Source organism: Pygocentrus nattereri, chromosome 10, assembly GCF_015220715.1.
Source record: "Pygocentrus nattereri isolate fPygNat1 chromosome 10, fPygNat1.pri, whole genome shotgun sequence".
Lineage (NCBI taxonomy): Eukaryota > Metazoa > Chordata > Actinopteri > Characiformes > Serrasalmidae > Pygocentrus > Pygocentrus nattereri.
In genome coordinates, this window is record NC_051220.1 from 15,838,936 (window position 1) to 15,863,402 (window position 24,467).

The 24,467-nt window shown below is 37.8% G+C and overlaps 1 protein-coding gene across 1 annotated transcript; it reads right to left on the minus strand.

Annotated features, from left to right (window-relative positions):
• Window positions 1–494: 494 nt before the first annotated feature.
• wdr25 (WD repeat domain 25) lies at window positions 495–22,518 on the minus strand. Its single transcript, XM_017713842.2, has 6 exons — window positions 21,554–22,518; window positions 13,456–13,603; window positions 5,757–5,887; window positions 3,228–3,398; window positions 1,875–2,015; window positions 495–1,336 (listed from the first exon to the last, which is right to left on the minus strand). The coding sequence occupies exons 1-6, from the start codon at window positions 22,154–22,156 to the stop codon at window positions 1,115–1,117; spliced, it is 1,416 nt and encodes a 471-aa protein (XP_017569331.1). The 5' UTR covers window positions 22,157–22,518; the 3' UTR covers window positions 495–1,114.
• Between the last annotated feature and the right edge of the window lie 1,949 nt (window positions 22,519–24,467).

Consider the following 24,467-nt stretch of genomic DNA (forward strand, 5'->3'; position numbering starts at 1 on the left):
AACATTTAAAATATTTTAGATTTTGAAATAAAAAAAAAAATTCTCACACACACACACACACACATGCCCCTTATCCTCCTGGGTTGCAGTGGGTGCTGAAGCATATCCCAGCATTCACTGAGAATAAGACAGGACCTCACTACTTTATGTTCATTATTTAGTATGATGTTAACACATACAACAGTGAAAGTATATAGTTTTAGGTGGAAATAAATTCGGTATGTGAAAAATGCCTAAAAAGGGGCAAGCCCTCAAAGTTTTTTACTAAGAAACCTAATTTTTAGGTTAAAATTTTCTTTTAGGTTAAAAAGTTAATACAATTATTTATGTTTCCTATTACAAGATTGGTGTTTTCCTTGTTATGTTGGATTCTCTGATCCTAACAAACCTTCCTGTCCTGTTCAGACCTCAGAGTCTTGAAACAACCAGTCAGTTGTTTGCATGATGCATGTTTCTAAATTTTGCTGTATGTTCCTGTAATGAATAAATATGAATTCATAAATGGGAACTCATTTTAATGTGATTCTCAGTCCATATCTGATAATAGCAGAAAGGTTTGCACATAGAACTTACATAATGCACACAGATATATAAATGGTGTATACAATACTATAATAACATTCACAAAAATGTGATTTTTTTTTCTTTTATAATAAGGACAGTTAATAAAAAACATTAACTCAGAAGATGCATCTACTGAAATATAAATTCAACTGGTGCCTTTAACTAAGACACTGAACTGATCTAACACAGCAATATAGGTAGGCTGTAGTCTGACAAAACCTAGAATGGTTTTAAAAATGAATAAACCACACAGACACTATATGCTAACTTTGCATTGCATAATAAAACTGCTCTTCATTAAATTATTTTATATGGTTGTATAAGTATATGTTAATTCTATATTGCACCAACTCTACTGCTGCCTTTTTGTAAATGAAAAGTACATTGAGAGGTTTACGTTAAACTTTACTTTGACGCATTACATCTGTAAATGCTTATACTGGTTTATACATACTCTATATGTTAACAAATAGTCAAAGACAGCTAAAAATAATTCATCTTTGAAATACAATCTTAGAATTGTCCTCTGCAAGAAATGGAAATGATATCCTTAATTCCATATTTTGATCTCTCCTCCCCAGTCGCATGTGGCAACTACAGCAGGTAGTACAGGGTGCAAAGACACACACACACATGCCTGCTGATGAGCGTGAAGTCTTAGCAAGCTGTGTGCACTCTGACAATCATAGAAGTGCATGGATCCTGTAGAACAACCTGAAGCTAGCGTTGTTCCATCTGAAGACATCTCACACCGCACAGCATAACCTTCCACCTATGACACAGAAACATCAGGAGGAAATATTTTATTTTGCCATCATTTTTTATTATTTTATCACTTCCTGACCGTCTATCTAACTGTTTGGAAATTACAAGCTTAAACTTGTATATAAATTATAATTTGAATAAATCACTGCTGTCAGAAGAAAACTCCATTTGTATTTCAGTTTTTCACATAATTTGAAAATGCCTGTTGCCCTTTACATTAAGCGTAGAATGCACTGAATCGGATTCATCATTTCTGTTCAAAGAATGAGCCAAAAGAAATGGTACAAAATAAATTAGAAAAAAGTCTGGTTCCATTAGCATACATTAAAGTCGTTTTTTTTCCTTTTCCTGTAAAGTTAGAGATATGAGGTTTTGTACCTGATGTACAGAGAATTTGGAGATATAAGGCTTTGTACCGACAACAGCAAAATGCTGAAAAACTGAGGGGGGAGACTGTACAAAGCCTGGTATGGATTTGGTGTAAATCAGTTGCTAACTCAGTGCACTTTGATGGGGTGCAGGCACAGAGAATTAAACTCACTGACCTTGTGTCCTTCAAATCGCTTCCTCTTGTTAATGTGATATGGCTTCTGGGCTGAGAAGATTGCAATGTAGTTCCCATTGGTTTGAGCAACAAAGGAGTCCTCCTGAGGGTGCAGGGCCAAACTGGGGCAGGTGTATCTCTCCTGCAGCAAATCAAGCAAAGAAATATTTGTTTTTCCTAAAAAGAAATCCTTAAAAATTACATTTATTTGTAAATTTCTCATATGTGTGATTTCAATTTCAGGGTCTTTAGCAATTACTATGTATACATTCTCCTATTTCGCATTTACTTTGAATGGAAGCAGGTAATATCTTCTAGTAATGTTTTATTAGCGGCTCTGCTAAATTTCAGAAATTTTTAGTAATAGAGTTTAAGTCTTTTTTAAGTAATTGATTGATTTTTTTGCTCCATCAAGTTTTAAATTGCATTTGGAACATAGTGTAGTTTCAAAAAGTAAATGCAAAAATTAATCATTCAAATCTAATAAGCATGCAGGAATGCTACATAAAACCTCAAGTTTTAAATCTGAGAACTGACTAAAGGATGAATTTTCAAAGAAGAAATACTGAACTGACATAAAATATGCAACGTCCAATCAATTAACCTGTTAGTAATGAAAAGTAATTTAAGATGAACCTAGTTCACTTAAAGCAAAACATTATTCTTAGTATTGTATTTGTTCCAAGTTACTATCTCAGCTTAATTTATTCACTCTATGAGAAATTAAACTTAAAATATTTAAATATTCTTAATGTATTTGCAATTTTAAAGCATATAAACTAAAAAACCATAACTAAAAGATTTGAATTGTTGCATAAATTAAAATAAAAAGTTTGCTTGTTTGTTGTAAATCCATGAGGCCCTAAGTGAACTTCTATGGAATGCATGTATTATGTGCCATGGGATGCATATATGGAAAGTATATATTTCAGTCCACTGACAACACTGAATACAAGAGTGTTTAATACCAAAAGCGACAAATAAGTAAATAAAAATTATAAACTATGTTAAACTTGCAGCTGTTACCTAAGCTACATCACCAGTATCACTGTGTTTTACAAGTGTATAATTTTATTCTTGTGGCTATTTTAAAGCTACCATTAATGATTCCTGTGTGAATTTTAAGCTAGATGGAATTCTATCATTGAAATTACCATTAAATTTGAATACCAGGCATGTAAATTGCTGTTGAGATTTCATCGTCAAAAGCATTCAGTTGTTATTTATTATTGCCACTTGCATTTCAAATGTACTGATATAGAGGAAAGAGGAAACCAATAGCAATTGGTTACTTTTGAGCTTGTGACCCTAGGATGATTAAAAGGTGACTGGTTAAGCTGTTGGTTGTTCATACGTGGAATATCTGGTTGGAGACTTTGGCTGTAGTCCTAAAGTCCCAAGCAATAAGGGTCCGATCTGCAGAGTCTCGACTGACTGCGTCACTGCTGGTCACAAATTCTTTCCCTTCACTCAGAAATAAGATGTCCAGTGTCTGCTGTATCCCAGCCCTGTATACGCTGACCACCTGAATAAAGAAAATAAGTGAGATGATAAATTGCAATCACATTATTAACAAACACAGTGGGTCATGTAAATGAACCCTTAAAGTAGCTTTGAAATACTTTTAGACTCTATAGTTAATGACTCATGTTTGAAGAATTGTGTTTGTAGATCAACACATTAATACTATGCAGGTCATGATGTGGCAGCACCAACAAGCTTTCAAAATGCAGCTGCATGGCCTGGAAAGTGAAAAACTCCTCTCTTTTAGGAACTGCACACAAAACACTCAAACTTAGATGCCTGCCTGAAGGATAGACTATCCTGTTTCATTCACTCAAGGAGCAGACCGAGGTGGAATAACTCCAGAAGATATAGATATATTGAGATATTTCAGCATGCAGTGAATCATACCTCTTGCAATCTCTTTCCACTAACATGCATACATAATGGCCCTTTTTCATCAAAGTTGCTCAAATCTTATCCTAAAATGAGCACACGCAAATTTCACAGACATTTTTGGTATTCATTCATTTCATATTTTGCATGTACAATCAAATTCACGTCTGCTAGGAAAGTGTTTACATTTGAGCATAAATGTTTAATACCCTAAAAGAATGCTTGAGTTAGTTAACTGAGTTAACTAACCAAAATTATCAACAATATCATCCATAATAACATAAATAAGAAAAAAATTACAAAATAAGAATAATACTTATCATTTATCCACATTGCAGTCCAGTGTAAAACTCGATGTACTTATTTTGCATGCACACTGACATAAAAACACTACTTTTCATTTAAAGACATTACACTGCGATTTTGTTTTATGCAACTCAAACACTGCAAAAAAAAAGCAGCACTTAAATATTTTACATTATTTCAAATACACAATCACATCATTCCACCATCTTTAAAAACTAAGATGTTTTGTTGCTTTTACATTATATTCTTTCTAGTCACTGTAATTTTTACGCTATAAAGTCTAGGCAGTAGACAGAGCATGTTATGTAAATGATATGTAAATGCGGTAAAAATAGTCAGTGTTTGATTTCATGCGCTAAACCCGATTCATCATTTCTGTTCAAATCTGACATTTATTTTCCAACTCTTTTGCCCTTAGTTGTTGAATTGTCAGCCCCTTTGTATGCACATTATACACTGTTCAATAAAGCATGTTAATTGAAAAAAATCAAATCTCCACTTCTTCCCATGTTCTTTGAAAGTTTCATGAATTGGATGATGACTAGTTAATACATCATTAAAGGCAGTCAAATCTGTGCTCTGTTTACATAGCTTTGATGAATAACAGCCATTTTGTCAACATTATTCCACATTTGTTAAGCTAAAGCATGCCACTAGTTTTATCATACACAGCACTTAAATGAGCATTGAACTATAAGCTGCACTTTTTTTATTGTACTGCACTCTGTATTGTAGTTTATTGTATTGTATCTTATTGTTATTGTATTGCATTGAATGGCACAGAGTTTGCGTTCAACTCTGTTTCTTTTTCTCTTGGTGTCTGCAGTGACATAGGTTTCTAGCAGTATCTGAGCTCAGGACTGTCTTTTTCTCTAACCTATTGGTAACTAGCAAAGATTCTTTCTCTAGATTGACAAAGCACTTCTTGTAAGTCGCTCTGGATAAGAGCATCTGCTAAATGCTGTAAATGTAAATGTATCATTAGGCATGAGTTTCTTTCTTAGCACATTTTGCCATTTCAAAATTGGTGCCATTATCCTTTGTTCTGAAAGCAAGCTGGAACAATCTTATTACTTATATGTCAGAGGTTCCCAAAGTCAACTTCACTGCAAAGTGAAAACTCTGAAAGTAGATGAAATAGGGGTTCATAGTCCCAGTCATGGAGACCTCATGCTCTTATAATTCTCATGCATTTCTCTAATACACTCAATCCAACACACAAGGAGCTTGTAAATTAGGTCAATCAGGTGTGCTAGATGAGCCAAAGCATAAAAAATGAGCAGTGTGGGGTCTCTAGGACTGGGATTATGAACCCCTATTAATTCTTGTGTTCTTTCAAAAATTTCACATTCCAGTGAAACAGTGTTATCTATGAGGGGGGAAAATCATTCAGCCATTACCAACACCGTACTTCTCACACTACAAAAATCCTACCATTACTGCTTGTTTCGGTCTATACAACTAAAAACTAGGAATTCTAAACATGTTCTATTAATATAACAAGTCCAAAATATTTATCAACAGCTATATTTTTGTCTCTTAGCATATATAGCCCTACGGCCCTGCTGCACAAATGCAGAGTACACTTGCATACATGTTAAATGTTTAACCACTTTGCCCTGGTAATCCAGAACACTCTTGGAATTTTAAAACACTGGGGCTTAATCTTCAAACTGACCTTGCAGGATCGGGAATCCCATGCTTTGACCTCAGAACTGAACCCACCACATAGGAAAATACTGGGATCCAATGGTTGAAAGGCAAGACAAGTCACCTTAAATTTGTTCTCCACCTTGGCAACTACCTGACCTGAGGGGAAAAAAAAAAAAAACACAAGAGAATTTTTACTGGCATACTTACGCTATGTCCAATGCACACAGATATGTATGATTCTTAAGGTAAGTCTTTGGATTTCATCTGAAATATGCATATGTAGTACATGGCCACTTTTTACAACATGAAATTATGTGGATACCTGACTATCATACCTATATGAACTTGTTGGCCACGCCATTTCAAAGTCATGGGCGTTAAAATTGAGTATTTTAAATATTTACGCTTATGTAAATTAAAATTTTCATATTTTATAATGAATTTCATATATTCATATTTGAATGAGTATATTTTATTTAGCAAACAGCTATCCACAGCCACTCCCAATTGTATGTAAATATAATATTAGGAGTCTTGCCCAAGCACTTTTATTGGTATAACAGTTGAGACAGGAAATCCATTTGAGTGAGCTGAAAACAATGAAAATGCCCTAAACTAGCAGCTCTATTCTTTTTTACCAGTAGTTTTTTCATTAATGCTATTTTTACTATCAGTGTTCATGAGGTATACATGTCTAAATAAACAATTTAAATGAAAGATTGTTGCAGTATACTAGTGTCGAGAAAAAAAAATCCACCCTAAACACACACACTATATATATATATATATATATATATATATATATATATATATATATATATGTGTATATGTATATGTATATATGTGTGTGTGTGTGTGTATTGAATTTATTTACTATACAACTTTGCCTGTAGGTGCACCCCCTGAGTTAGTTGCTGCATCTAAGTACCTAAATACTGATACTGAAAGAGACATATAGGAGACCACGCCAAAAAATGTTTTAGCTAAAATGTTTTTGACTATCTACTTATATGTGGTATGCTTTCACAAAAAGAACTGTGGCACTGTTGCCAGAAAATTCATGACAGGAACAAATTTACTGAGTGATTTGGATGTACACATATAATTTTATTTCATTTATAATATAAAAATGTATAATGGTCTTTGGCCTGCATAATGTTTAATTAGTAATTGAATCTGGTATTATGCCACACTGCTAAAATGTAGACTTTAATACTCTAATGCTGACCTGTCAAAGCAGAGGCAACAGTCAATATAACACAAAAAAAAACTAAACAAAACTTTAAGGCACTCATTTTTTTAAAGCAATTTAAAAATACTTTGTCATGTCCTATTAAAACTTTAAAAATGAGCCTTCATCCTGGAGTCAAGAAGTTTTTTTCATTTACATTTCATTTTAATTGTTTTCAAAACTGCCTCAGTGTTCTTTGTTTTTTTTTTATGTTTATACTTAATATATACAAAGAACAACTCAAACTATTTTTTATATAACACAAATGTTCACACTCCAAAGTGCCTCTGCACTCTGGAATATAGCAAATGATCATAAAACTGAAGTTGGATGAATACACAAAATACAGTGGAGAATTTAATATACATTATACTTTTATGATGCATTCTCTTTTTGCAGTACCAAAGATGGATGGATGGATGGACGGACAGACAGATATGTCATTATTAAATTAGCAGATGACACCACAATTGCAAGCCTGACCTCCAGTGACAATGAAGAAGCCTACAGAGAGGCATTTATAGTGAGCTGAGCAATCTAGAATATGTCTCCACTCCACTCCGCTTGAGACTTAATTGGTTTCTTCTGATGGTGCAGAAAGAGGGAGAATTCTGTCACCTCAAAGGCTAAAGTTTGGAGAGAAGATGAGGATTTCCTTGTATAATTAATAAGCTCCCCAATGTTTTAATTAAGAAATGTAATTAGCTCAACTATGAAGGATATGGGATAAAAATGTCTTCGTATCTCTAACCTGGTATGCACATAAGCAGTCTGTAAAATTCTCTACTGCTGCCAGTTCCTACTGTTTTTCACCAAAAAAAGCAAAAAATAAAACAAAATCATAAATTGTCCTTATAGACCTTCAAAGTTGAATTATACATCACTGGATATGAGGTAATAACAGCAATTAGTTCCTGCACCATCTTGCACACTGACGTGATTCACTAAAGTCCCTCCCCTTGGTAGGCACATGATTACATCAATACATCAGTGTTTTCTCCTAAAATTTCAACTCTGGTGACAAGCACAACTCTTGTAAGCATTAGCATCTACAAAATGTGTAAAATGTCAGCTTTTGAGAGACCAAAATGTCCTTGTGACTATGGCCTTATTCTCCACAAAAACAGCATCAAACAAAGTTCAGCCACCATTGTCAGTAATGCCCTTTAAATAAATCAAATCTGACTCTTAAGTCTGTCTTTTTGCTACCTCTGTGCTTTCTGGCAGTCAGAAAGTAAATAAATATCACAAACAAAACAGCAAGATCCCAACATGCTCAACGGTAGAACTGCAGTTATGAACTGCAACTAAAGACATCAGCTAAAGGTGTTGTTTACGATGATGCACTGATGTATTATGTTTTCATCAAGGAAAGCAACTTACAAACATGCTTCACATGACAAAGGTTCAACCAATCAACTAATTCTATAAATATAGAATCTATAATTGAAAACTATAGTAACTATGACTGGTATAATAATGTTTAAACAAATTATGCTCATGACAAAAATGAGCCTCTTTATTCTTCTTTACCTATCCATTACAATCTATACATTTTTCTTCATTTTATAAATGCACCTGAATAATGAAGGAATAAGTAAGTAAGCAGGTAAAAGTATGGAAAAAAATTTAAGTCAATCTAAAAGTTTGTTCTACTGTATAATACTGCAAAATTTTACACAACACCATTTACTTCCCAGTTCCAAAGGTTAAGGAAACTACAGGTTTAAGGAAACTAACATGCACCCAATGGCCCTCCCTCCAACTACCATAACACCTTGCACCCAATGGCCCTCCCTCCAACTACCGTAACACCTTGCACCCAATGGCCTTCCCTCCAACTACCATAACATCTTGCACCCAATGGCCCTCCCTCCAACTACCATAACACCTTGCACCCAATGGCCCTCCCTCCAACTACCGTAACACCTTGCACCCAATGGCCTTCCCTCCAACTACCATAACACCTTGCACCCAATGGCCCTCCCTCTAACTACCATAACACCTTGCACCCAATGGCCCTCCCTCCAACTGCCATAACACCTTGCACCCAATGGCCTTCCCTCCAACTACCATAACACCTTGCACCCAATGGCCCTCCCTCTAACTACCATAACACCTTGCACCCAATGGCCCTCCCTCCAACTGCCATAACACCCCATACTCCATTGACATAAGCATCTGACCAGTAATTTAGCACACAAAATAATTCCATATAAGATTAAAGTTATACATAAAGCATATGCAGCACCTCACAAATAAAAAAAAAACCATTTAACTCCTAATTACAACCACCAACTTTTTGGGTTCTTGCTGTTAGAATCTCCAGATGCACACCCACGACTCCAGCAGCACAGCCCTCACAGCAGGGCCAGTGCGTGATGTCTCGGCAACATAATTGCAAAGCTACAGCTATTATACACAAGCACTACTCCTCTCCCATGTGTCTCTTCATGTGTCCCTATTTTACAGCTTCTCCTTCTCCTTTACAAGGAGATAGCAGTTAGCTATGTACCAAGAACAAGGGCAGTTAGCTATGTACCAAGAACAAGGGCAACGGACATTCAAGGAAACCTAAAGCTGCTAGCTAGCCGTAGATATACAACCCCAATTCCAAAAAAGTTGGGACGCTGTGTAAAATGTAACCAAAAGCAGAATGCAATAATCTGCAAATGTCACTGACTCATATTTTATTCAAAATAGAACATAGAACACATATCAGATGTTGAAAGTGAGGAGGAGGAGCAATTTGCAACTAATGCTGGTCTTACACCAAACGACTTTTCAAGGGATTTCACTGTTGCACACAAATATCGAATGTCAGAATAAAATCATGAGGATCTTGCTAGAGTCGCGTCATGCACGTGTCATTTGGATCGTTTAGTTGGAAGTGGTCAAGATGACAGTCTTTTTCTCATCTAGACACTATGACAAAATCAACCGTGTTTAATATTATCATAAGTTTTAAGTCTTGGCTCATGCAAATAGTGATACACCAAAGGCATGCGTGAGTGCTTGCAGAGAGAAAGAATGTACGTGTGAGTGCCTGAAATCTCTGTAAAAACAGGAAATCTGCTCCACTTTAATACAATAATCATTTTAATTTAAAATGTGAACTGATTGCTTTAACATTTAAGGTTCACTGAACCTAACAGTGATGTAATGAAATGCACAGAGTGCTTTAAGAGTGGCATTATTGAAGAATTGTTGATGTTTTTCTCTTTCCTTTTTTTTGCTTCCCGTTACACTGTTTGTTTTTTATGATTTAGTTAATAATATCCAATCAATAATGCTGAATGGCTGCATATTGTGTTGTGTAAATCTTCTTGTCAAATTAAAAAAGTAACTGCACATTTTACAAGTTAATTAAAAAGATTCTTGGTGATGATCTGCCAGAGAATACAGTTTAATAAGTAAAAGTTATGGTCATTGGTTGTTCTTTCAAAAAATATGTGCACATTTTGAATTTGATGCCAACAACAGGTAAAGTTGTGTTATGGAGAAGAAAAAAAAAAATCGCACAAGTAATTAGATTAATTGGCAACAGATCAATAATATGATTGGGAATCAAAAGAGCTTACCAGAGAAGCCACCTTCTCTGGGTCAAGCTTGTTTAAGCTGGACTAAGGTGAAATGGAAAAATGACATTTGGTCTGACAAATCAAAATTTTTAATTAATTTTGGAAATCATGGACATCACACCCTCTGGGCTAAAAGGGGGAGCATAATTCATATTAGTGGACCTGTATAAGCTGACTCACTTCAGCCTTTGGAAAAAGTGGAGGTGTTGTTGGGTCTTGAAGAAAATGTGTTGAGTGACCAGATGAGATCCCCGGCTATGTGGACACCAAAGAACCTGAAGTTGCTCATTTTTTCCACCATCATCCATCCATTCAATATGCAGTGGTGTGTGCACTCTACTCATGAACTCAACAATCAACTCCTTGGTTTTGCTAAAATTGAGGTTCTTGGCAGTGCACCACACAGTAAGAAGAATTACTTCATCCTTGTGTACAGTGAATAGAGCATTGGTTAAAGGACACAGCCCTGTTGGCCATTCTGTGCTAAGTGTGCAGGTGAGTAAATCTATGATCCAGCTGTACAGTGTGTGATTTATTCCAAAAATATTTAGCTTGGAGACAAGTCTGGATGGAATGATGGTATTTAAGGCAGCCTTGAAGTCAATAAACAACATTCTGACATAGGTGTTCGTTCTTTACAGGTGGCTAGAAGCAGCGAGCAAATCCAAGGACATTGCATCAGTAGCTCTGTCTGTGTGAAGCAAAACAAAGGGGGCTAGGAAGACTGCACTTTATGTGAGCTAAGATCAGTCTCCTGAAGCACTTTGTCGCTTTTGGCATGAGAGCGATGAGGTAGTAGTCGTTTATGGATGAGATGGTTTCTTTGGGACTGGAATGATTGTTGTGGCTTCAAAGCAGGTGGGAAAGGTAGACTGTGCTAGGGAAATGTTGAAGTTGTCTGTAAAGGTGGCAGCAACCTGGCTAGCACACGCTTTCAGGACCTGGTTGGTGTTGAAGTAGGGCGCAGTTTGTGCCCTGTTTTTGTGTGCTGCAGCCCTGATGTCAGCCTTTTAGGTTGCTTACTGCTGCCAGCTTTGAAGGCTACATCATGTCCTTTTTTCAGACTGTGCACTGCACTGTACATCCATGGCTTTTAGTTTAGAACTGTGCGAATTTGCTTTATTTTGAGTCAGATCATCTATACCCTTCTTAATGAATCCAGTGACAGATGGGCTTCCACAGTAGAGAGATGTGGTCACTCATGTAGACCTCCTAGACATTTGTGTAGACATGAACCAGCATGTTTTCCCCTAACGTCAGACAGGAGACGTGCTGATGATCAGTCTGGTTTAAGGCCCTCAATGATGAGTGGATGAGATGTAAACAGTAATAACCACAGTAAATTCCATATGAGGGTAATAGAGCCTGCATCATACCATCATGAACTCCAAATAATTTCATTAAAAACACAACAGGTACTGGTTTGGCATTTTGTTGCAAGTCTGACTCTTGGTTTATATTCACAAGGCCGTCATTGGTGTCTTCCGATCTGTGGCACGGCTGTGATCAACTTCAGGCCTCAGGGGTGAAAAATACAGGTGAAACAATAGGCTGAGCATTAAGTGCTTACAGCATTTTCCGATGTCTTGTAATGTTTGCCGATTGTGGACAATGTTTGACTTGCACTTTCTGGACAAATAATTTTTTAAAAATATTTAAAATATACAAAAAATAGCACATATTTTTCAAAAAACAATAATTTTTTCAATTATTGGCCCATCACTGCATTCCATTTTTATTTACATTTTGCACAGTGTGCCAACTTTTTTAGAAATAGGTTTGTATTAAAATATAAAAACATTGAAAGTACTAATTTAAAGTAATTTTATATCTCCAGTTGCATGAGATTCATTATTTGAAATACTAATTATATAAATTTATAGTTCTAGGTATGGTAGAGTGAGAGCTGTGCATTACTCTGCATTAAGTCAGACTGTGTCAGTGTTAGTGTTGGACTAGTTGTGCCTTGTCTCCACTCCTGTCCACGATATTCATGGACAGGGTGTCAAGGTATAGCTGAGGTCAGGAGGGTGTTATGTATGGAGGCCGGAGGGTGGAGTCTCTGCTATTTGCAGATGATTTTGTTCTTGGCTGGATCACGTGGATGCCTCCAGCGCTCACTGGTGCAGTTTGCAGCTGAGTGTGAAGTGGTTGGTATGCAGATCAGCACCTCCGAGTTCATGGTTCTAGCCCAGAAAAGGATGGCATGCCCACTCCAGGTAAGGTCAAAGGACTTGCCCCAGGTGTTTAAGTATCTAGAGGTCTTGTTCATGAGTGATGGGAAGAGGGATCGTGAGATTAGCTTTCTTCACAGTGTGGCGGACTACGCTCGATTTGATAGGGTAAGGAGCTCAGAGTAGAGCCATTACTCCTCCACATCAAGAGAAGCCAGCCAGGTGGTTCGGGCACCTGATCCAGATGCTCCTTGGACGCCTGCTGGTAGGGGTGTGCCAGGCACGGCCTACTGGGTCAAGACCCCGGGGTTGTCCGAGGACCCGCTGGAGGGATTATATCTCCAAGTTGGAATGGGAGCGGCTTGGGAGGAAGTTGCAGGGGACAGGGTCGTTTCGGATTCTCTGCTCTCCCAACTGCTACCGCGACCGTATCTGGACTAAGCAGTTAATGATTATGATGATGGTGCTCATGTTTGTTGCATCACATACGTAAAGATAATTTACTGTACAGAAACTACATAGCTATGAATACTGCTACAGTATAAGGTCCTCCCAGCAGTATCAAGATAACTGATTACTGCTGAAGAAGCAGGACACTCAGATTCTACTTTTGACTTAAAAGAGCAGATAATGTTAATTTCCCAATGGCCCCATATATTAATATTTATTTAAAAACATCTTGATCTAGATTCTCTGTATAGCAGACAACACTAGGTGGGCAAGTATATAATAACACACCTGTCTCCACATCGGTCACGGCAGCCATGTTATCAAAGGAGCCAGATAAGATGCGTCGTCCACATGGCAGCCAACAAACATCTCGAACAGCCCCACAGTGTACAGAACAAGTGCGAAGGCACCGCCCACTGGCTGCACCATCCCAAACCTTTCAACAACAACAACAAAAAAAACTGTGGATTTAAGGTAGAAAGAAATTTAAGTTAGTAGTGGATTTAAGGTAGCAGTGAACATAAGGTTTAAGCGTATTAAGTTACCAGTGCAATTAAGATATCAGTGGAAGGAGATTTAAGACAGCAGTGAACTTCATTTTCAGTGGATTCAAGGTATCAGTGCATTTAACATACTACAGCTTTAACACGCTGTACAGCCATGAGACTAAGTCAGTTCACGATGTTTAACTTTACAACATATGTAACTTTACAACCATGTACTTGTACTGAGTAATGACAATAAGGTTGAATCTATCTATCTATCTATCTATCTATCTATCTATCTATCTATCTATCTAATTAGCAGGCTTTGACAAGCCAACTTAAAATTAGTTCACAAACTTTCCCTTTTTAATTATTATTCTACACTCAAAAATATGTTTCACATCCAGCAGCTTTCTACCTAGAACAATGAAACTGCAGGATTGTAGAACCTATACCTAATTAGGTTCGATTGGATTTAAGGCACCAGTGAATTTAAGGCATGGTCTACCAGTGAATTTCAGTAAACAGCCTTAATACACTCCACAGTCATCAGACATCACTTTAACCATTTATCTACAGCTTTAAACCTCGATAGCAACATTTCAGATTATGTACATTTATGCTTTAGCCTGCCGTCCATGTTTACATGCCTTCAAGTCCACATCATTGAAACCTGTCTGTAAACATTAGCGAGAGGTGCTGCAGCAGCAGGGGGTGCTGGTAAGCTCAGAGATAGAGGGAGAGAGAGCGTGCCAAGTGTGTTGTCCAGAGCAGAAGTCAGTCCATTTGGTCAGTCATCCTGCATTCCACACCGGTTCAAACATTGGCTAAACATTTTTGAACATCACTTTAGATGTCTGCGGGAATTTCCCACATTGTGTTAGGTTTGCAGGAATCAATTAAATTATGCACAATACCTGCACTGAAGTTCAGGTCCTGCCCTGTTCCCTCATCTTTTTATTAAAAGTTAGACTTTAGGTGAATCTCATGTTTAGTTTACTCTGCATATCCATTACTCTAGTATGATTACCTACACATCTTTGTATCAATAAATTACTATTTTAAAAGCAATCACTTGTGTTTGTGAAGAACATGAAAACTATTTCCTAAGATTAACTTAAATAACTTTACTATTTAAGTAGTTTTTATGGTGAGTGGGAAAATGTGACCTTGAGAAACGTTATCCTTGAATTGTTGCACTATTTACTTGTGCAATCTTTCACAGAGTGGTGAACCCTACCACTCATCTTTACTTCTGAAACACTCAGCCTCTCTGGGATGCTTCTATTATACCCAGTCATGTTACTGACCTGTTGCCAATTAACTACCAGGTGTTTAATCAGTCTTCTGTTGCTCTCGGCCCAACATTTTTGAAACACGTTGTGGCCATCAAATTCAAATGGGCCTCGATTTTTCAAAAAACAATAAAATCTCTGTTTTAACAGTTAATCTGTTGTCTTTGTACCATTATACAATACAGTGAAATACATGATTTAAAGGATTTGAGTAAGATTGGAGTAAGATGAAAATTTTTATACTAAGAAAAAGAACTTTCAAGTGTACAACAAGCCTGCACTGCAACAGACCCTTAGGGACTAAACTGAGAGCGTGGTCTGTAGCAGAGGCCTAACTAATGATTTATTCTTCCTTTTGCCCTCTGCTAAATGGTAGAGTACTGCTTTAAAGCTCTCTGACAGTCTGATCTATTTTTTTTTCCCTGAATTCCATTACTGAACAAAGCCTGGCACAGACACAGCATCAGAAAGTGTGGCAATGGACTGAAGAGAGAGAAGAATGAGTGGAATGGAATGTAGCAGATAAAATAGAATGAAAAAAGAGCAGCTCACAGTTAACAGATGTCAATGTAGTATTTATCACTAAAATAGTAAAATTAGAAAGATTACCGCTTAGAATCATTTAGACAAGGCTCCACAAATGAGATGGCGGTTTTATAACAAATTTTATACCAATTTTATAACAGAATTATAACAGTAAGCAAAGAGTAAAAGCTTATCAAATAAATAAAAATAATGATAAATATAAAACAATAACATACCAAAAATCAAATTACAAGTTGACTAAAATCAAACAGCTGTAGACTGAGTGAAGGTGGTTAGAGTGTAAGAGTTTAACATGTTTACGTGACAGTAATTGGTATTACTGAGTTGCTTCAAATGGTGCTATCAGCATATAAATGTACTTTGCAACTGACAATGGAGGCGGCAGTGCCTTTAATATAAATATTAAGTACTACTGGTCTGAGGACCAAATTTTGAGAGACCCCTATAGTTGCTGGTAGTAGCTCTGATTTAATTTGGACCACACACTGCTGTCTATTGGAGAGACACTTTCTAATCCATTTGGTAGCTTTATGGTCAAAACCTATATTATGTAGAATTTTTAAAAGTAGAGAATGATCAAATGTATCAAAGGCTTCAGAGGGATCAATGAAAATGACTACGCAACGCTTCTTTTCAGATGAGAGTCAGATTGGTAATCTGGCAAAACTGAATTTCCAGGGAGAAATGCAGTTCTTTAAATTGATTAAGATGTTGGCTAAGTATGACAATTTCAATATGGTTCTATAGTTATTAAGGTCTGAGGAATCGCCTCCTTTGTGTAGTGGAATTACATGTGCTGCTTTTCAGGTACTGGGAATTCTGCTTGATAAGAGTTATAGATAAAAATATGTCATGTGTTCAAAAATGATTGGGTTCACAAGGTTTAGAACACAGAGGTCCAAACTATTCCCCTTGTACTTTTCTTTAGTGTTGGTGTTTAGAGAATTAGCTACTATGTGAGGAGAGAAAGGATGAATGATAAAGAGACCATGTCTAACAGTATGATTGATGGCGCTCTAATTGATCAGAAACCTGACAATCATTATTTAAGATTGTTTAAGGGTTGGAATAGGTACTAATTTGTTTTTAAGCAGACTAATTCTCTCCTAGAATTGAAAGGAGACTGAAGTTGAATTTGTGAATAACTGAGGCCAATGTGCTGCTATAGCTTTTTCGAATGAAGAAAGTAAATTTATTCCTTAGCTGCCTAAAGCCATTGATCTGTCACCATTTCTTTGATGGGAAAGATTTCATAAAACATTCCCTGATTAGTAATTAATACTAAATACTGGCTGACTAGAGAGCCTCCACAATAAGGTAATATAGGGAAGCAGACTATGGACTGTATGCAGTAGTACTATAACAGGGAAATAGTTTCTGGGCCCACAGAATGGAGCTGTAACAGGTGACAGTTTAAGTTATAGCTGAGGTACACGCTTGTACGTATGTTGCGCAAGAGGGCCCTGCAAGGAGAGAACAATCTGGTAAGAGTCAGACCAGAGTGGGTCCAAAAAAATAAATAAATAAAAAAGACATCACATTTAAGATTCAAGAGTTTTATCATCATATGCACAGCAGAACAGGCAGTTACACTGTACAATGAAATTCTTACTTTGCTGTTCCTCCAGTCACCAAATATAATCTTAGAATAAAAAAAAAGAAAATATAAGAATAACTCTAAAACAGTAGCTAAAAGTAAAAATGTATAGCATGTGCAAAGTTGAAATAAAATTAAAGTTACATGAGTGTATGTGCAAATATGTAGAGCAGAGCTGTTCATAAAGTGCATCGAGTAACAGATGTAAACAGTAAACGGTAGTGTTCTGTGCAGGTGATAGATGTCAACAGTAAATAATATTGTTCTGTGCAGGTGATAGATGTAAACAGTTTTGTTCTAACAGCAACAACTGTTCTAACAGTGTAGGTAAGGTGCAGCTATTGAGTGCAAGGTTAAACCAGTTCAGAGTGGGTGTGGGGGAAGAGTATTAAGTGAGGCATTCACCAGCCTGATTGCCTGTGAATAGAAACTGTTGGTCAGTCTTGTAGTCCTGCACTTCACACTCCTGTAACGTCTGCCTGAAGATAGAAGTGTTAAGAGTCTGTACTGGGGGTGTGTACTGTCCCTGATGATGTTGTGGGCCCTCCTGATGACCCTGGTGTGATAAATGTCCTGTAGTGCTGAGAATTTTGCCTGGCATGCCAAATTTCCTCAGACTTCTTAGAAAGTACAGTGGCTACTGCGACTTCCTGATGATGAGGTGTGTGTTGTCAGACCAGGTGAGATCCTCACTGATGTGGATACTGAGGAATTTGAAGGTTTTCACCCTCTCCATCTCTGTCTTACAGGGGTGTGTGGAACTCCTGTTTCCGCCTTGGATCAACAATAATTTCTTTGGTTTTTTCTGCATTCAAGGAAAGATTGTTGTCATAACACCAGGCCACCAGCTCAGCCACCTCCTTCCTGTACTCTGTCTCGTCCCCACCAGTAATTTGCCAACTACTGTAGTATCATCAGCAAACTTGATGATGCTGGTGTCGTTCTGGGAGGCCACACAGCCATACGTGAAGAGCGTGTACAGAAGGGGGGGGACCCCTGTGCTCACTGTTTTTGTTTATTGTTTATATGCATTTAGGTATTTAGTTCTAAAGGTTACCAAAGAAGGTGTAAGGAGATAATGTGAACTGAAATGGTACAATAATGTGTAAACAGGGTGGGGACATTACCTCATCACACCAAAGAGGAACAAAAAGGGATGTTTTGAGATGTTATTTGCATTGTGGTTAACTGGGAACCATCTTGCCATTTGATGCTCAATAAAGCGAAGGCCTTTTCCTTCCTTCCACAATAGGGATGGGGAGATTCACCGATTCACATCGGTGAGTCGGCACACGTCTGTGATTCGACTGCACCGGTAGATTCAAGGTGCATCGGGTTTAATTTGCGGGCGAATTTACGGTGCATCTCCTCTAGCCTTTTTGCATTGGCAAATACGATGGTTAAATCGGGTGTTTTGTTTTCCAGTATCTATTCCTTATTCTAACGTATTTTCTGAGGCAACATATTTTTTATTTTTATTGATTTCTTTTTTTTGAGGCAACATAAATGCACGATCGTGTCCTCAGGTACTGACGCAAGCACGCAGACGTACACAACAAAGATGGAGGGAAACGAGAGCATTAGCAATGACAAAGAGATATTTAAAGACACACAAATCAAACGTGTGGCAACATTTCGGGTTTTTTAAGCGAGGTGGTCAACTTGACAAGACGCGCGCAATCTGCAAACAATGCCGTGGGGCTATCAAATACGTTAGTAGCACAACGAACCTGGCGACACACATGAAGAGACGGCACGGTGTGGACATCTCTGCGGCCGCTACCCCCTCGTTTTCTTCGGATCCTGCTGAAACACGAGCCACACTGAGCAGTAGCAAAGGAGGTGGCAGGTCTATCGCAAGCTTATTTAGGCAAAACACGCCCCCGGGCAGCTAACTCCACGTTTCGTATAAATATAGATGGAGAATATAACTGAATAATTCAGTTGAATAAATTAATGCTCTGTCTGAATATACTGAATTATGCATTTTTTTATATTATGTATTGGTTTTGCTCCATTGAAAACAACCAGATGCATACATCCCTTAAATTGTTAGAGAGTAAAGTAGAATTGTGCTATTGAGTTAAGAAAACTGATGGGTTAGGCCAATACATCCTCAAACCTCAACTAACTGTATCGAATGATCACTTATCAAACCGAATCCTCATATAATTAAGTCATATCGTTATCAAATCATTTTTGAATCGCATCATATCGTGAACAGGAGTGATTTGTATCGCATCGTATCAACAAGGGGTTTCAGAGTATCGCAATTATATCGTATCGGTGGCAGTGTATCGAGATGTGTATCGAATCGACCTTAGTGGTGAAGATATACATCCTTATTCCACAAGAACACTGTGGCCGAATTCTTTTTTCATTCCTTTTTTTCCTTTTTCAATTTTGTTGATATTCTTTGATTCTTATAGTTCTTTTTGAAGACATTATATTAAAGACAGTTATTAGGGCAAATAGTATAGATCATATTAGAGTTACTTATAAATGTCCAGACCCCAGGCAAAAGAGAGCTCTTGGTTGTGAAATCTTCTTGCGAGGGCCCATGCTTTATTCATTGCATTGAGAGCAAAGAAGATATTTCAGAGTTGATTGCTTCAGGAATATTTTAATAAAATGGTCTAATGCTATGTTTGGGATTTCAGAAGTGTAAGGAATGTCTCAGAGCTCCAGGTCATTTCAAAAAGTCTTGGTCATAAAATTTTTTTATTTCTTCTAATGACCATCCAAGAGCCTGCTTGTTTTATGTTAGTGTTTCTAATGTCACTAAAACCAGGATGAAATACACCTATAGAAGTCATTTTATCAGATCAGTTGGACAAAATAAAATCTTTTAATGTTGACTTGGTGACGTCAAGCAAGTTCATTCGTGTTCTGTAATTAGTTGCGCCAGGGACAGATTGCCATACACTTTCTTCATGTGATTGGATGCTTTAGTTAATCAATTTAGTTCAAAATCACCTAATCTCATAGACCCATAGTGACACACAGACACATATCATATGTTGAAAGTTTGACATTTTAACATTTCATGAAAAACATTAACTCGTTTAGATTTTGATGGCATCAACCCATCTAAAGAACGTTGGGACAGGGGCAACAAAAGGCTGGAAAAAGTAATTGATACTAATAAAAACAGCTAGAGGAGCAATTTGCAACTAACTCACATGATTAGCTATAAAAAGACCATTTTAGAGAGGCAGAGTTTCACAGAAGCAAAGATGGGCAGAGGTTCACCAATCTGGGAAAAACTGGGTCTAAAATTTTGGAACAATTTCAGAAAAATGTTTCTCAATATAAAATTGCGAAGACTTTGGATATCCCATCATCTACAGTGCATAATATTATCAAAAGATTCCGAGAATCAGGAGAAATCCCTGTATGCAAGGGACAAGGCTGACGGTCAATACCAGATGTTGTTGTCAGATTAATGAAAATTTTCAATTCTTTAAAAAAAAAAAAACAAAAACAGATGCTGTGTCTGGCTGACTGAGGAAAGTGACCATCCAGCTTGTTTTCAATGCCAAACAGTATATAGAGGTTTCAGAACAACATATGCTCACAAAACTCCAGCATTTGGTCTCCTTTCTTTCCAGACATTTACAGACTGTTGTTAAAAGAAGAGGGGTTGCTACACAAAGGGAGACATGGCCCTGTCCGATTTCTAAATGTTCTAAATGAGTTAATGTTTTTCATGAAACCGTAAAATGTCTCACTTTCAACATCTGTTCTATGTTCTATTGTAAAATAAATATGGGTCTATGAGATTTGCAAATCTTTGAATTCTGGTTTTTGTTTTTGCATTTTTACAGACAGACAGACACACACACACACACACACACACACGTATAAAAGTATTCATTTAGAGTCATGTGAAAATGACACAGATCAAATAAAAAAAGAAATACCATAAGACAGAATTTTCTTGAAATGCTAAGTTACAGAGATCTGTTTCTAGATGTTTTTTAAAAGTGTGGACAGACTACTAAAACGTGGAATTGAGTTCCACAGTTTAGAAGCATAACAACTGAATGGGGCCTCTCCACGTTTTCCGTATCTTACGGAAAGTATTTGCAGAAGGTCCATATCTGCTGATTTAAGATCACGTGCTGGAACATAAATCTAAAGCCTTTTTATACTCTTAAAAGTAAAGGGTGCACTAGACAAACTGTGTGTAGTTCTCTAAGGAACCTGGGGTAAAATCCTTTTAAGAACCATTTTTAAAAGCAAGATGAGCAAGTTTCAATAACTTTTTAATAACCTCAACTTAACGTAAACGTACTAACGTTATACCAATATAAAGGTTTTTTAGAGGTCTTCACCCAAGCCAAAGCCTAGGAACCCTCATTTTAACTTGCAAAACTTTCCTATTTCTTTAACGGACAACTGTGGCAGCTAAAACGAACCCTCATCTAAACTCAGACTGGCCAAACCGAGGTCAAACTTACCTTGAAAGTCTTGTCCATGGAGGCAGAGAGCAGCAGGTGGCTGAGATGAGGCACTGGGCACCACTGCACTGTGTTGACTGGACCCTGGTGGGCCTGAAGATGGTGTTGGACGTATCTAGGCAACCCTGTTCTTTTGTCTTTCCTGCCTAGGAACGGACGTACCCTCTCTGACACCTCTGAGAGAAGATGCAAGTTTGTGGCCTGTGAGTTAAATGAACTTGCATTATTTAGCTCTGCTGTCTCAACCCGTGTGGTCACTTTCTGTCTCTTTGACACGTACGGTCTCAGACTGAGGTCTGGGGTAGGCTGAGGTCTTTTTGCACTCCCAGCCACTGAATTGTGTAGTGCTGGAAGAGGAGGGCTGATTGGTTGTTGGGTATATTCAGATGTTCTTTGAGGATGCCAGTTCGAAGAGAGAAGTTCTCTAGGACGACATGAGGGGGCTGTATAGCGTTTTGTTTGTTCCTTGTCGTAGTGGAGGTCGGAATCTGATGTAAAACTTGTGCGCCACCGCCTTTCCTCTTCTCTCTCAAGCACGATGTCAGTCTTTCCAAGAAAGGACTCCTCGCTGTCAGAATCATCATAATCCACTAATGACGTCATGACACGACGTATGTGTCTCTGACGGAGATTTTCACAACCAAAACGTATTCCGCACCACGGTGGCTTTGATTTTGTACGGAAAGGAAAATTAAGGAGGTTCAGTAAAACACTGGCTCGTGCTAAGTCGAGTATGCAGGCAGATCACGAAAGAAAAAAAATCCACAAAACACAAAAAGCTAAATTAGTACGTACGATGCATGCACTTCATATTTGATTGGTCCCGTAACTTCCGCCGATTCACTACAAGCTTTGTCTGCGTACTGAACCCTTCGGGCTGTTTTCTGTCATGAGGAAGAGGCGCTTCTTCTTTCACTTGTATGGCGGTGGCAAACGACCGTTTAGAAGTGCAATACCGCCACCTTCTGTCCATCCAGTGGTATCCCGCTTCCGGCGCCCGTGTTTAAAAACTGTAACTGTAACTAATTGCACTTTGAGCTCTCATGAGTCCGTGAGTAAACGGTGCATTGATCATCTGCTAGCTAGCGCTAGCTAACTTACACTACTCTTATTAGACGAGAGAAAACATTTTCGGTTAAGCACGCGCAGGTGTAAACTTACGGTCGCGACTAAGCCTTTCAAACCCTATAACGTCATGTCCGGAGCTGAGAGTGCGGCGGTTCTCGCCAGAGCCGGTTTATGAGGAGCCCGGCCGCTTCTTATTCTCCCCGTTATGTCAAAAACAGGACTACTAAACAGCAGAGGGCGCCCGCGAGTGAGTCCCCAATGAATGGGAGCAAATGGAGCTCAGCGGCTAAAAACGAAAAGTTTAAATAGTTTCTAATCACTCGCCCAGAACGTTTCTTTAATTTTAGAAATTAGAAGGATGGATTTCACACAAAAAAATATATATGGGGGCGCCAGTGAGCGAGCGATGGTGTAGGTAGCATTTTGCAGACGTCTCCAGAACTTTTAGTCATTTAAGTGATATTTGGGCGTAATACATATTACAAGTCTCTTCACTTTATATCCAACATGCATACTTTACGAAAGGGAAGGCAAATCATGGCCAGCAGGACCACTAAAGGGCGTGCTGTGGCCATTTCTTCGACTGGGCCTGCTAAAGCTAACGCGCCTCGGGTGATTCCGATAACCCCGCTCAAACCTTAGAGGACAAATGTGAGGATCTGGTAGGAAGGTCCAGACGTAGGTCCAGGGACTTCGTTTTGGCATACTTCATCTGGCAAAGCTTCGCATCACTTACAAAGGAGTGGAGAAGACTTTCACATCGCCAGTTTATGCCCAGAAATACATCGCACAAGATATTATAAAATAAACAACCGCCGCACGTTCGGAGTTTCCTCTTATGTAAAGGGGATGCAGAGCCTGAATGTGTCTACTTTAATTAACGGGACATGGTTCCTAACCAGCCTATTTTGATTGTTTGACCTTTCGAGCTGGGGTAAGTTTGGGATGAGAGCGGAGTTAGTAATAATATGATTGATACAAAAGCCGAGACACGGCTGAATTATGAGGTGTGTGTGATATGTGTAATGTATATTTTGGTGTTGGGCATGGCTTGTTGTTGGTTTGAAACATTTACAAAATTATTAATCCTTCAGAGTTAATTTATAAACCGTAATAGTTTGGAAAAAGTTTGTTAATATTTCATGAGACGAAGTAACCCTATTTTTGACTTGAGATATACGTCTAAAAAGTTCATGTTTTGGAGAGTTTAGCTTCTGGCTTAATAGTTTCCCTAGTACAAGCACACTGTGTGGATACCATATAGTGGGGGGAGGGTTCGACCCTGTTAGGATGGGTAAGAAGGAAGTGGGAATGATGGGGTTACAAGGGTTTCAGTGTTTATACGTATTTTTTTCTATATTTTATATTATATTTTATGTACTGTTTTTTTTATTATTTCTACAATGATAAGGGGTTAAGAAGTGATGTGTATTATTTAGAATCATGGCACAGAATGTAAAAGTAGGAGGGAAGCTGGAGTCTCTGTTTACAATAAGAGAAATCGAGGATGCCATTAGAAGTATGCAAGGGGGTAAATCCCCTGGCCCAGATGGGTACTCAGCAGAATTCTTTAAGAAATTCTCCAATCAGCTGGCCCCTCTTTTAACTGCTGTGTATAATGACTCTCTATCCGTTGGTTTAATGCTTGAAACAATGCGACAAGCTACTGTATCACTTATTCACAAAAAAGGCAAAAACAAACAGGAGTGTGGCTTTTATCGTCCTATTTCCCTTCTTAATGTAGATAATAAAATATTTGCAAAAATGATTGCCCCTCGCCTTGAAACTGTTCTCCCAATAATAATTTCACCAGATCAGACAGGTTTCATAAAAAATCGATATTCCA

Coding starts and splice junctions, on each gene's coding strand:
- wdr25 (XM_017713842.2), bottom strand. CDS start 22,156: ATGACGTCATTAGTGGATTATGATGATTCTGACAGCGAGGAGTCCTTT. Junction 5,888..13,455: donor CGTGACCGATGTGGAGACAG/GTGTGTTATTAT, acceptor TTTTCCCCTCAG/GTCAGGTAGTTGCCAAGGTG. Junction 3,399..5,756: donor GGGATTCCCGATCCTGCAAG/GTCAGTTTGAAG, acceptor TTCTTTATTCAG/GTGGTCAGCGTATACAGGGC.